General features: G+C 36.3%; 2 protein-coding genes across 2 annotated transcripts; both read right to left on the bottom strand.

Annotated features, from left to right (window-relative positions):
- Nucleotides 1-2,185: 2,185 nt before the first annotated feature.
- On the bottom strand, nucleotides 2,186-3,281 carry LOC136712318 (hemoglobin subunit epsilon-like). Its single transcript, XM_066688816.1, has 3 exons — nucleotides 3,098-3,281; nucleotides 2,645-2,867; nucleotides 2,186-2,470 (listed from the first exon to the last, which is right to left on the bottom strand). Exons 1-3 carry the CDS (start codon nucleotides 3,187-3,189, stop codon nucleotides 2,342-2,344), a joined length of 444 nt encoding a protein of 147 aa, XP_066544913.1. The 5' UTR covers nucleotides 3,190-3,281; the 3' UTR covers nucleotides 2,186-2,341.
- Nucleotides 3,282-6,919: 3,638 nt separating this feature from the next.
- LOC136712784 (hemoglobin subunit epsilon-like) lies at nucleotides 6,920-8,041 on the bottom strand. The gene is made up of 3 exons (XM_066689546.1): nucleotides 7,860-8,041; nucleotides 7,407-7,629; nucleotides 6,920-7,232 (listed from the first exon to the last, which is right to left on the bottom strand). Exons 1-3 carry the CDS (start codon nucleotides 7,949-7,951, stop codon nucleotides 7,104-7,106), a joined length of 444 nt encoding a protein of 147 aa, XP_066545643.1. The 5' UTR covers nucleotides 7,952-8,041; the 3' UTR covers nucleotides 6,920-7,103.
- Nucleotides 8,042-13,542: the final 5,501 nt, after the last annotated feature.

Below are 13,542 nucleotides of genomic sequence, written 5' to 3'. Positions count from 1 at the left end.
ATACCTGCACGAAGCAGATAAGGGTTAGTAATCTGAGTGTTTAATTGTGTGTAGCCTATGTACATTTTAAAGGGTAACTCATCTAATTTTGTATCATAGATTTTTTGCGGATAATCATTTTACATTTCTAAAGGGCTATGCACAACAGACGTACACGACGCGAGCGAATCAGCAAATCTTGAAACCTGTTGATTAAAGCGAGCAAATGCAGAAATAAAGATGTATTGCTGTTGGTCGCAATATGCCAGTCCGCAACTATGGCACACCTCGTGGCTACCAGCCTGTCACTCTTGTCATATAAACACATATAAATATTGATTGTATTATGGCCCCTGTGTAGGTAGAAATATGATAAAAGAGAGATCGAAATCGAAGAACAAGTTGGAATTGGTATTCTTTTTATGCTAATTTGAACAACCTAATTACAATATAATGTAGTCTTTCTGTAATTGAGATAGTAATAATGACATGCACACAACAGTTAATTATAAATGAATCGCAATACAAACTATGTGAATCCTATAGCACATACTTCGGTGAAATGCTTCTTTTTAAGTAGGCTACGCAGACAATTTAATATGATAAATATACCGTTTGTAATTACTTAATTACTTACACAATGACCGTTTAGCTCAAGCGATTAAATATTTTCCCAGGATTTGTTTCAGAACTTTCCCAAATGTATCAATACTGTGAACCACCACCCTTTCCCTCTCTGCACTCAACTGAACAGCAGCTTTTTACACGAATGAGTATTTGATAGCAAGTTGTATGATCATATGATTTCTAAATAAATATATTGCAATATTTATATTGTAAATAATTAAGAGAAGTAACTATTACATTTAGAAATCGCCATGACAAGCCTGCTAATAATGGTAATCATGGAGGCCTAGTTCGTTGTAAAAGTTTAGAAAAAAGTAAAATTAGTAATATAGGTATTTCAATATAAATAAAATAAGAAATGTATAGTATTTAAATATGGTATGAAATAAAAATATGACATAAATTGATTATGCTATTTATTGCAAACGGTTATATTGTATGTGACGTCGTATATGTGTTTCCTATTTAGTGGAAATTTAGTCTTGCTTTGTATAACAGAAACCACCCCTGTAAGGACTCATTTTTGTAGTGATATCTCATCACATGCTATAATCTCTTTCTGTATCACTTTTGTGTAGGTAGAGTGGCAGTGAGTGTTAATATTATATTAAGTAATCAGTATAAGAATTTTACATATTATAGTCTGACGTTCTTATATTACAAATAAATAATACGTTTTTTACAATTTGGAATTGTTAAGTTACATGATAATAAAACAATCTTCATTGTGGTGCAATGAAGGTGCATGTAATATATTGAGTGTTACTTAATTGCAGAGAAGTTATTTATTCTCGATTAAACTCAACCGTTTAGGCTTTACCCTGTGGGCCAGAAGTACATCCTCAGTCTATAACAAATATCAACAGCTGTAACAGCTCAATATCAATAGTTACTGCATTCCTACACCCTATTTTCTATGTTTGCAATTTGCATGTAATCTTGTTCATCATATTGCTAATCTGTATTGCCTAATCGTTATAATGATTTATGTGATGTATTAGATTTTATTGACATACTGCTGTTCCCATATCACATATTGTGTGTGTGTGTGTGCGTGTGTGTGCATTGCAAGGACCTGCCTATTATGAAATCCAACTTTTTTCCTTATTTGACTTCTTTATATTTAGAAGTCTGACATAGTTAAGGGATTCCTCAAGGTTACTCTCTGTTTAAAAAAACAAAAAAACAAAAAAAAATTCTAAAGATAACTTACATGAGTTTATATTGAATATATAACTCCCATTCTCAACATGGTCCATGTGAACAACAGTCTTGGAAGTGGCATTTCCTTTTACACAATCTCTTACATCTGACCCTTGTGTTGGTCATGTGCTGAGAACTATTGTTATGAAAATAGTTCACTTGGTCTTTAAAATAAAGATATGCTACCAAGGGGGCCTCAGCCTTGAATATCCACTCAATACCAAGGCTTTAAATTGGTGTATTCATCTCATGATAGTGTCGTGACACCAAGAGCAAGGTGACCCCCCAACACCCAGATATCCCACTAATGAACGTTTTTTAATTGCAGTGCATTATGTTTTGTAGGCCATGTTTAAAATATCCAACAAAACAGAGATTGATTTTAACATTTTTATTATAGTCATAATTCCTTGACAGACATTCACACCTCCTCTTTAAAACAATAAAAACCAATACAAACAATAACAAAAACAAAAATGACTGCTATAAGCCTATATTTTTTACATATGGAGGCCTAGCTATACATTCGTGTTCAGTAGTACTGGCGGCTGAGGGCTGAGATGGCCACGGCCAGCAGCTTCTGCCAGGCGGCCTGAATCTCGGCAGTGAATTCGGCCCCGAAGTGTCCGGCCAGGACCACGATCAGAGTCTCTGCCAGCAGCTGAGGAGAGAGGGGGACACATCAGTTATTTCACTGGTCGTGCAAAGCCAACGCCACCTTGTTTCTACGAGGTTACCGGCAAAACAGCTCAGGCTTGAACACTTGTTTGCAGTGTCCTTCCATATTCCCAATGCGTTTTGAAGAACACTAATGGTGCGCATTAAAGAAACTTGCCTTGAAGTTCTCGGGGTCCACATGCAGCTTCTCGGAGTGCAGCTCGCTCAGTTTGCTGTAGGTCTCTTTGATGTTGTCCAGGTTGTTCACGGCGGCTCCCAGCGCGGTCAGCACGGTCTTGCCATGGCTCTTGACTTTGGGGTTTCCCATGATAGCGGCGCAACTGGACAGGTTTCCAAAGCTGCTGAAGTAGCGCTGAGTCCAGGGGTACACGATCAGGAGCCTGAAAACAATATGACAATTAGACCGATACATGGAAAGGTGAACAATATGGTCATATTGTACAGTGTATGCATACAATAATGAACATGAACAGCAAACAATAAGACCTGTAAAACATAATAACGAACCTGCAGAACATTTTTAATTGCAATATCTCAGAATAAAATATAGCTAGTAAAGCCAACAACTCAGTTGATTCGCACAGTAGAAAATGGAAACCGGAGACTATACCTGACAATGGTCTGGTGGCCGATTGTCTCCACGTCGATCTTGTCCCAGGTGGAGGCGATGGCCCGGCGCTCTTCTGCTGTCCAGTGCACCATGATGAAGACTGCGGCTGAGCTCGAAGTTGACTCGGAGAGGAGAAGGTTCTCGAAGTGGCGACTGGAAGCCGTGAATGTCCATCTTCGGACCAAAGTGCAGCTTATAAAGACCAAAGTGACCGCAGGACCCCTCCTCCCGGAGTGTCCACCCCGCTCCCAATTGGCCTCTGCTGTGCACTGCAGGATGTCCAAGAAATGGGCAAAGCGCTTTAATCGATAAGGGTCAGTCTTGATACACGTTTTTCATATCTTATCATTCATGACAATGCAACACGTTATCTGCAATCAAGGGGCACCAGGATAAAATACCTTATTAAAAACTGTTTCCACCCAAATACTGTACTAGAGCACTCTTCTGCTGTTTAAAAAAATACCTGTATTTTGAAATGTATTTTGCAGTGTATTTAAATAGTTTTTGTCCACCAAAATTATAATTGACATGTAAACTGTTGAAAGCCAACATTAGGCTAATTGACATTTGAGGAAATTACAATTTTTTTATTGTATAATTCTAATTCTACTAATAATAATATATAGGCTACTGTATGGAGCTGAACAGAAACTACAAGAACATGCATAATTCTATACACTCGTATATATTTCAAATACATTAATAACACTATTTATAACTTCATATTAAACACATCTGTAAAAAGTATAATAAAGTATAATAAAACAATGTTGACCAATTTTTTAGACTCCAGACGATTAGTTTTTAAATTAAATGTATGTATGTATTTATTTATTTATTTGTCTATTTAGGCTAAGGTATAAATTATATGCATTATTATGTTTCACGTCATTGTAACATGCATATTGGCTGAATATTTCAAAAGTAGGTTAACTTGAAGGTTTTAAACGTGCACTGAGAGATTAAGGATACAGTTATTTTTATTTTTTGTCTATTTTATTTATTTATTTATTTATTTATTGACAGACTTACAGTTTACACGAGCAATACTAAAGTGCAATAATACAGTACAAATTTCAAATCAAGCAATATACAATTACAGTTTTAACATTACAGAAGTGCATACATTACGATTAAATTATCCAGATAGAACGCTGCGAAAACAGTTATGTAATATTGACAATTTTATAATAATCTGGTCACATCTAGGATTCAACACTACATATTCAATGATGCAAACAACAGTTTCCGAAAGAGGGGTAAGAAAATAAACACATTGGGTATAAATAATTTAATTTTATCTAATGCTTATAAATGACATAAGCGGCTAGCAAAAAAATATAATACAGAAATCGAATATATTGTCAATGAAGTTCTATAAATGATTTTCATAAATGATCAAAGTGATTAGTTTTAAAAGAATGTACTATTTTATTTTATTTTTTACAGAGCGAGTCCTGCCCTTGGGTATCAAGGAATTAAACATCATAATGTATGCGCTTGAAACCTTCCATCGGTTTGCGGCTTTGGATGTGGGAGAAAAAAACCCACATATTTTAGAATTGCAAATGTGAGGTGTACCTCCCAATGGGGGGCGCAGCCGTGTATCAAGGAAGGCTCGTGTAGATAATGTATATATATTAAACATATTATATTCTAAAATAACTCGAATTAAAAAAAGAACACGGAAAGCTTTTGCTTAACGTTCTACTGTTCCAAAGCAACTGTGACGTCAGTCGTGTTTTTGTACAGTGAGCTTGGGTATTCTTAAAGTCGCTTCTAAAATGAATTATTATTATTATTATTATTATTATTATTATTATTATTATTATTATTATTATTGTGTAGTTTCTCTGACAAGTAAACGCATCAGCAAACGTGCTTAGAGAGTAGCTGTGAGAAATTGATGGTTTGTGAGAAAGCGATAAAAGCGTCCAATACAAGCAGAGTGAGCGCAACAGCGGGGGTTCCAGCAAAACGCAAAAGCCGAAAATATGACGAAACTGATTCAAAACTGGACTTTACATGGAGAGGCTTCTCGGCATTAACTGCAATTAAAACAAAATATCGCTCACAGCTTTCTTTGGAAATTGCATCGCCGGATCCCACTACTTTGTATATTGATGAAACTAACACACCCCTCCCACTGATAATGTGGAAATAATGAATATTATAGTGAATGAATCTATCATTGATTTGTGTCATGTTTATGAAATGGTTGTAAAGTTTTATTTTAGCTGCTTCAATTTCTGCTGTTTATGATCTCAGAATGTATACTCATGCAATTCATACTGATCTCCATATTGATCAAATCCCAACTTTTTTATAAATGATTTTGCCACGTATTGTTTTAGAAACAATCGCCGTCATTTTTTGCCATGCTCAATGAGGCTCATTTTGACAAAGTTTGAGAACCCCTAGTCTAGATTGACTTATTTAAACCTGCGGATTTTGTAATATATATCCGGACCTTTGTCATAGGCTTCAGACTATGAGTAAGCCTGTGGCAAAAATGTGTCAACCACTAAACGTATCTCATTGTGAAAAATGGGATTGGGGGAAAAAGTGAGAGAGGCCCCCCAATAAAATCGTGCTTAGGGCCCCCAATAGGCTAGAAACGGCCCTGGAAACACAGAAACCCGCGTATGAAATAAAAATAAACACTATTATCATGTTGTGCTGTTATTTGAATATATACACATTTTACAGTGTAATAGGCCTATATATAAATACACATATATTTGCATTTTTATGTTAGTTTATAAATGTGTAATTTTAATTGTGTGTCCCCGCTTTAGTTGATTTACAGTAACTCTTAGACTCGTAGAGTACGAATCGATACCGAGAAATGGTAGCACTTAGGTATTCTATCCATTTGTGCATTATGAGTAAATTCTCGGTTAGTTGAAATTGGCATTAACTAGAGCTCTATTGTAGCCCAGTCTTGTATTGCGAGTAACATCCGCCTGTCTTATTCTCGCTTGGTGGAAGAAAGTCCCCATTAAGTTGTGCGCGACGGTATTTTGGCAAACTTTATTTATTTATTTATTTATTTATTTATTTATTTATTTATTTATGTGCAGACTGACAGCTTACATGAGCAATACCAAAATACAATAATGCATTAAGAATTTCGAATCAAGCACAATACATTTACAATGTAATAATTGCAAAAGTGCATGAGTATATACAGTTCATATAATACAAATCATACATCCTAGTTCTAATGGGTAACAAGTGCAGACATCATGACATTTAAATGATACGGTGCTGCATTATAGAGCATGCTACACGTGGAAAACCGTTGCCGTTGCCGTTCCAACGCTATTATGTCTGGTCTGTATATACGCTGCTGCATCATAAATTACATGTCTTCTTCGGCTTATTCGTCCTGTATTTGTAGCCCTGCTTCTCATATAAATACATGGTATATATTACTCATATATTACACACATATATTACACTATTACTTTGTAACTCAACACCCAGGAAAATTAACGTGAACAAGCAGTTGAGACATAATTTTTTGCACAGGTTGGCTCTTTTAAAATGGAGGTTGGTTTGGCATCCTATATAAATCCATTGAAACTTAATGGTGTATTGTGCTTGTGTACATTTAAAGAAATACAGCTACTAGGCTTTTCGTACCAATAACTTTCTCCAATAATTTGTTGGACATTCAAATTGGGACAATATCTTCACCCAGACAGACTTATTATGATTGCAGAAAACGCACAACTTAAATTAGTTACATTAAACCCTTATTTGACATTGTCTATTATTTTGTTTTCATGTATATAAAATACTCGACACAGTAGATTTTAGGTTCAAGCTTGTTTTTTATTGAGATTTTCATTCATTGAGATTCATTCATCCCCTCCCCCGCTTTAAAAACAAAACAACAAAGTAGTGCTTGACAACCACATTTAAAAATCCTTTGCTAAGTATAGGATGGAGAGAGGCGGTTGCTCGTCTGGTCAGCGTCCAGCCCGGCGGTTCGTGTTCAGTAGTACTGGCGGCTGAGGGCTGAGATGGCCACGGCCAGCAGCTTCTGCCAGGCGGCCTGAATCTCGGCAGTGAATTCGGCCCCGAAGTGTCCGGCCAGGACCACGATCAGAGTCTCTGCCAGCAGCTGAGGAGAGAGGGGGACACATCAGTTATTTCACTGGTCGTGCAAAGCCAACGCCACCTTGTTTCTACGAGGTTACCGGCAAAACAGCTCAGGCTTGAACACTTGTTTGCAGTGTCCTTCCATATTCCCAATGCGTTTTGAAGAACACTAATGGTGCGCATTAAAGAAACTTGCCTTGAAGTTCTCGGGGTCCACATGCAGCTTCTCGGAGTGCAGCTCGCTCAGTTTGCTGTAGGTCTCTTTGATGTTGTCCAGGTTGTTCACGGCGGCTCCCAGCGCGGTCAGCACGGTCTTGCCATGGCTCTTGACTTTGGGGTTTCCCATGATAGCGGCGCAACTGGACAGGTTTCCAAAGCTGCTGAAGTAGCGCTGAGTCCAGGGGTACACGATCAGGAGCCTGAAAACAATATGACAATTAGACCGATACATGGAAAGGTGAACAATATGGTCATATTGTACAGTGTATGCATACAATAATGAACATGAACAGCAAACAATAAGACCTGTAAAACATAATAACGAACCTGCAGAACATTTTTAATTGCAATATCTCAGAATAAAATATAGCTAGTAAAGCCAACAACTCAGTTGATTCGCACAGTAGAAAATGGAAACCGGAGACTATACCTGACAATGGTCTGGTGGCCGATTGTCTCCACGTCGATCTTGTCCCAGGTGGAGGCGATGGCCCGGCGCTCTTCTGCTGTCCAGTGCACCATGATGAAGACTGCGGCTGAGCTCGAAGTTGACTCGGAGAGGAGAAGGTTCTCGAAGTGGCGACTGGAAGCCGTGAATGTCCATCTTCGGACCAAAGTGCAGCTTATAAAGACCAAAGTGACCGCAGGACCCCTCCTCCCGGAGTGTCCACCCCGCTCCCAATTGGCCTCTGCTGCACACCCCGGGCTGTCCGAAATAATGACTTTTCTCGATAAAACCAGCCTTGATAGACATTTTATTTATTTTTCATTGACAACAATGCAACCAAGAAACCAGGGAAATAAACCAATAACAGTATATATTTGATTCTAAAACAATATGCTGGTTTACTGCAGGCCCAAAACACTGTATTATTATTACTATTGATGATGATAATAATAACTTTGCCGTAGTGTAATGCAGTGTTTTTGTAACATAAATAAATAAATAAATAATTGGGAAAATCAATCAATCAATCAATCAATTTTTATTTGTATAGCGCCCTTCACAGGGTAGCCACAGAGCGCTTTACAGAGTGGTAAGCATACAACTAATGTATAGCAAAATAAAATACATAAATACAATAAAGTAAAATAAATACAGACCTGTAAACAGTTTACATGATCTTAAAATAAAGTAAGTGAAATAAAGTAAGTGAACATTTAAAAAAAAAGCTGACTGAGTGTATAATAAATCCAATCCACACTTAAATATTAAACTACTGTGATGAAATTGCAATTATAAATAGTATTTCGTTGTAATGATCTCTTAAGCTATATAAGTTATATTGCTCAGAATGGAATGGTTGACTGCAGTATGTTCACCATGCGCCTGTCATTTCAGTGTGGGACTCAAATGAGCTGATGCTGAACAAGAGGCTTAACAAAAATGAAAATATGAATATTAAACTGACACATTCATTTATTGTATATATAAGTTTAGGAAAGTCATTGCGCTAGTCATTGAATGTTCATGTTCGGATGGATTCCTTGCTTTAAAATGTTGTGTGTGCCGAATTGTCTTTAAAGCAAAAGTGCTGTATACTATAGCATTTGGATTTATATTGGGGAAATCGCAATCTAAAACATGCATGCATTGTTTAATAAAGTGTCCATACACATAAAATGAGCAGTTTATTCAACATAGTGAGTTCACAATTGACCTGCGTGCCTCGGCGCTGTGTAATATTTCTGGATGTGTGCCAGTGTGCTGTAACTGAGAGGAAACGCTGCAGCAGATAAGCCTTGTCAACGCCATGCACTCAATATCCGCCTTTAATTCTGGATTTGTAAGAACATATGCACATGTATAAATCATTTTAGAGCTGTAAATCTCAGTATGCTACCGTGTGCCAAGTTAACGCGGAAGAGTCATTGTATCGCCTGTCTTTATCCGGGAAATATTGAAAAAGCAGGAGCAGTGTAACCCGTGCTACTAAGCAATCAAGCCAGCCTTATCTTCGTAGGTTATAGGTTATTAATTTTAATGTACACAATAATGTGTTATGTAAGTGCTTTATATAGTAGTGTGAGTCTCGGGTTCAGGCCCAGGTGGGGGACACTGCTGGTGTACCCTTGAGCAAAAGACTTTACCTAGATAGCTCCAGTAAAAACCCAGTATAAATGGATAGTTATATGTAATAATTATGGGATACTGTTGCAGATGTAAGTCACGTCGCCCTGGATGAGGACATCTAAGAAATATAATAAACATAGTAATAAATTACTGCAACTGTTCAACAGTAGGACATTATATAACTATACACTTCATAATAAAATAACAGCGTTTTTAACAGCTTTGTCCTGAGCATTTTATTTCGAATATGAAAAATTAAATCTTTTTTGAGACTTTGTTCTGGTACATTCCCTACATTTGCTGCACACTTTCAACATTGTTGAATTCAATACACTGGTGTGTTAGTAAATGTATTATTGATGTTTTGCATGTGTTTAAGTGGGGAATAAATGTGACACATAGTAACACCCCTGAATATAACACATACAATACAGATATGAGACAAGAGTTCATGTTTAAATCGACGGATTGCTTCAAATTGCATTTTGCATTTTTAAAAGGTAAAAATGCTGCTTTTTTACCACAGTACACACTGTAAAATATGATGTTGATTAGGCTATAATATAAACTCAAGTTTGAACTTGATCGTAGGGCGGAAATGTATGTCAGAAACGTTGTTGGCTGTTAAAATTGTATTTGCACATAAATATTATTATTTTCAGAATGAAGTTGAATTTAAATGTACTGTATATAACGATGCTAATAATTCCCTCACACAGTCGCTTGAAAGTCAGGCTGGCGGACTTTGAAACCCGCCCGATTCAAGCTGAATACAACAGATACAGCCTTCAGCGCCGGTAACTCCACTGACACATTTAGCACCTTGACGCAAACTAGCATTACATATATGGATGGGCATCCGGGTCCCAGTATTAATCTGTATTAGCTCAAGTACATTTTAAAGATATGTCCTGTTTACTTTGCTTTAATTGATCATAACATATCCACGTAGCAATTCCAAAGTGAATTAGTATACATTAACCTTTGTATTGGATTAAGTCCCAGCAATATATTGAAATGAAAGAAAAACATGTTTCTAACAAATAATCTGGAAACCCTGGCGGTATCATCATAACAGATTATTATTCTAACGGGGTCTTGCTAACAAAACATTGTTCATTTTTTAAAAAATGTGTTTATCTAAGAATAATATTTATTTTGATTAAAAGAAACAAAATGTACGTGTAAGAATAGCCTCTACTTTTTTCATTTGACAACATGTTAACCGAAATGAGCATTACAATAACCATCATATAGCCTAATACCAGAAACATTTTATTACAACTGTAAAACTACCATAAACCGCCTCGTTGTGTCACCATGCATCTTGTATGATCCATAATTAACCATTACTCACGCATGTCACTTTTTTCAATGGCAACACAAATGGAATATAACTTTTATCATACTAATAACACTGGTTATGGACTGCCTTTCGTCTTTGAAACTTAGATATTAAACCTGCTGAGCAAGATCCCTAACCGATTGAATTATCTGATAGATGGTTATAATGTTCAGTTTAACGTCCTGTCCTTACAGGTTATAGTTTGAGTATTGATGCATGTTAAACACTACATGTGATTAACACTCGTGTTCCCACGGTACATTTACAAACCCGTATTTACCAAGGTGTTTAGCTGAGAACTACATTTGAGGCTGAGGAGATGGACCCACCATGTCAACATACACCTAACTGTTGGGCAGTAGCCTAACATATTTTCAATTGTACTCCACCAACAACCAATGAAATGCATTTTTCCTACATATATGGGGCAGTACGCATTATACATTACAATCAAATTACAATTTTAATATTAAAATAAACTGCATGTGTCTCCATTCAGATATGACTATTCCATTCCATTCCATTCCATTCTATTATATTCTATTGATGATATTGTTTTACAGGTCTAATCGTTAGCTCGGTTTAACGATTTGCTAACATACGAAACAATCCGTCATGTCCAAACGGTCTATTACGTGACATCAACATAACAATTAAATCCGTAACAGACTTGTTAACCACAATAATATATTGATTTACCATATGCTTTGCAACAGTTACTTCATAAATGAACTCTACACACCAATAGAAACGAAACAATATGTATTATAACAATTTTAAGCAGACATGTTAACAGTGTATATGTATGTATATACATACATACAGGCTGTTTTATTTTTAATCTTTTAAACCGAGTGTACATCCGTATGTATTTTAAAATTAAATAAAGTTAAATCCTGTATAGGGATACATATAGTGATATGTGATGTGTATATATATAGAGAGAGAGATGGGTGACAAATTAAAGGAAAAATCTGAATAAATTAGTGGAGGAACATAATGAGTGTACTGCATGATTTTGGACCGACGTGTTAGACAGCGCTCTGCACCACCATCATCAAACCCCCAGACGAGGGGGCATCTTTTGGAAGAATGGTGTCCATCCCTCCAGTGGAGTCCAGAGACTCCAGAATCTGTGCCAAGAGCATTGAAGCTGTGCTGGTCGTGGTGGCACAACACCTTACTGAAAACGCTTTATGTTGGTTTCTCCTTGATGTTTTCACCCGTCTTTATATATATCGTTTTTTTAAGCTAATTATATGAGGTAAAATGTAAGCTTTTTGAATTCATGTTTTCTATTAACATAATAAAAAATCTGAGAAATTGGTTGTTTTACCAATCAGACGCAAGGTGGCAGTATTTACCAACTATTGATCTGAACACAATTCAAACTCGACCATAGCTGAGGTCTAAATTCCGTTTCATGTTTAACTATTTTTAAAATACGATTATTCACATTATCACCCCCCCCCCCCTTTTTTGTTTTGTTGCAGCACTGTAACATAATTGAGAAAATATAAAAGTACATATATTAATAGTAATGTCGGCACTTATTTCCCAAAGCAGAACTTTCTAGCATGTGTTTCAATGATAGAATACTGTAGTTCTTGCTTACGGTCACTACATTGTGTTACTACCTCATGAAATAAACCTAATGCGGTGAAGTTTTCATTATTTATTTATTCATTTATTAGCAGACGCTCTTGTCCGGGGCGACTTACAAAACATCAGAGCAATACAACGTGCAATAATACAGTACAATACAATAATACAATAATAATAAAGTGCAGTGCAGTATTATTCTCATTCTCTTTGATATTTTCGTATTCTTTGACATTGAAGATGTCAGGTTGACGTTGCCCTTTCTCTTGTTCAGTATTGGTGTATTGTGTACTTTCAACATCTCGTCTTAACAATTTACATGTATGGGGCTGAATGTGCATGAGTGCAACAGTCCAGTGGCTGCCTATAGGAAAATGTGTTGCTGAAGTGCTTCTACTGATTTGTTCCGTTCTTGTGCATGACCATCATGAATATACCATGAATATATAAGTGCATAACAAGTGTGAAGGGAGTTCTTTATATATACATATATTGTAACTCTGTGTAGCAGAATAAGTGTGTGCTGTTATTCCCAATGCTTTAATAGTTCACAGAAGGTGCCAGTGGGGGGCCGTAAGAAAACATCTCCCCCTTCTGTTTCATAGACCTGACTAGTGAGTTTCCACTCTGAACATTTAGGCGAGGTCTTCAAAATTAATTTAAAAATAAGGAAACAAACAAGTACATAAATAAATACGTAAATCATGTTCTCTGTTGATTTTTCTTGAAAAAAAAGAGTTTTGATTTGTGGTGTAATGAATGTGGTGTAAAAACGTGAAATGTAGAGTGAGTTAGTCATGTCTCATTATAAGAGCACTTTTAAAGCTAATGTTACAGACAGCTTATGGATTTACAATGGCAGAAACAGGCTATGTAGCATTTACAGATCTATGGTGAAATAATTCCCCTAGTGCTGTCTTGACTGTATGTCAGCGGTTCCCAACCCTGGGGACTCAGTGTCTAGCTACTTTTTTCCAACTGAGATCCCATTTCCTTAATTTAACTAGTAATTGTGTTAATCAGAGTTTATTAATAATTTAAACCATGGAGATATCAAGTTAAGTATTAAAGTATGCAAGGCATCTATATACT

Source organism: Amia ocellicauda, chromosome 17 (genome assembly GCF_036373705.1).
Source record: "Amia ocellicauda isolate fAmiCal2 chromosome 17, fAmiCal2.hap1, whole genome shotgun sequence".
Lineage (NCBI taxonomy): Eukaryota > Metazoa > Chordata > Actinopteri > Amiiformes > Amiidae > Amia > Amia ocellicauda.
The sequence above is the reverse complement of the archived record's forward strand: the minus strand, read 5'-3'. Positions and strand labels throughout refer to the sequence as shown.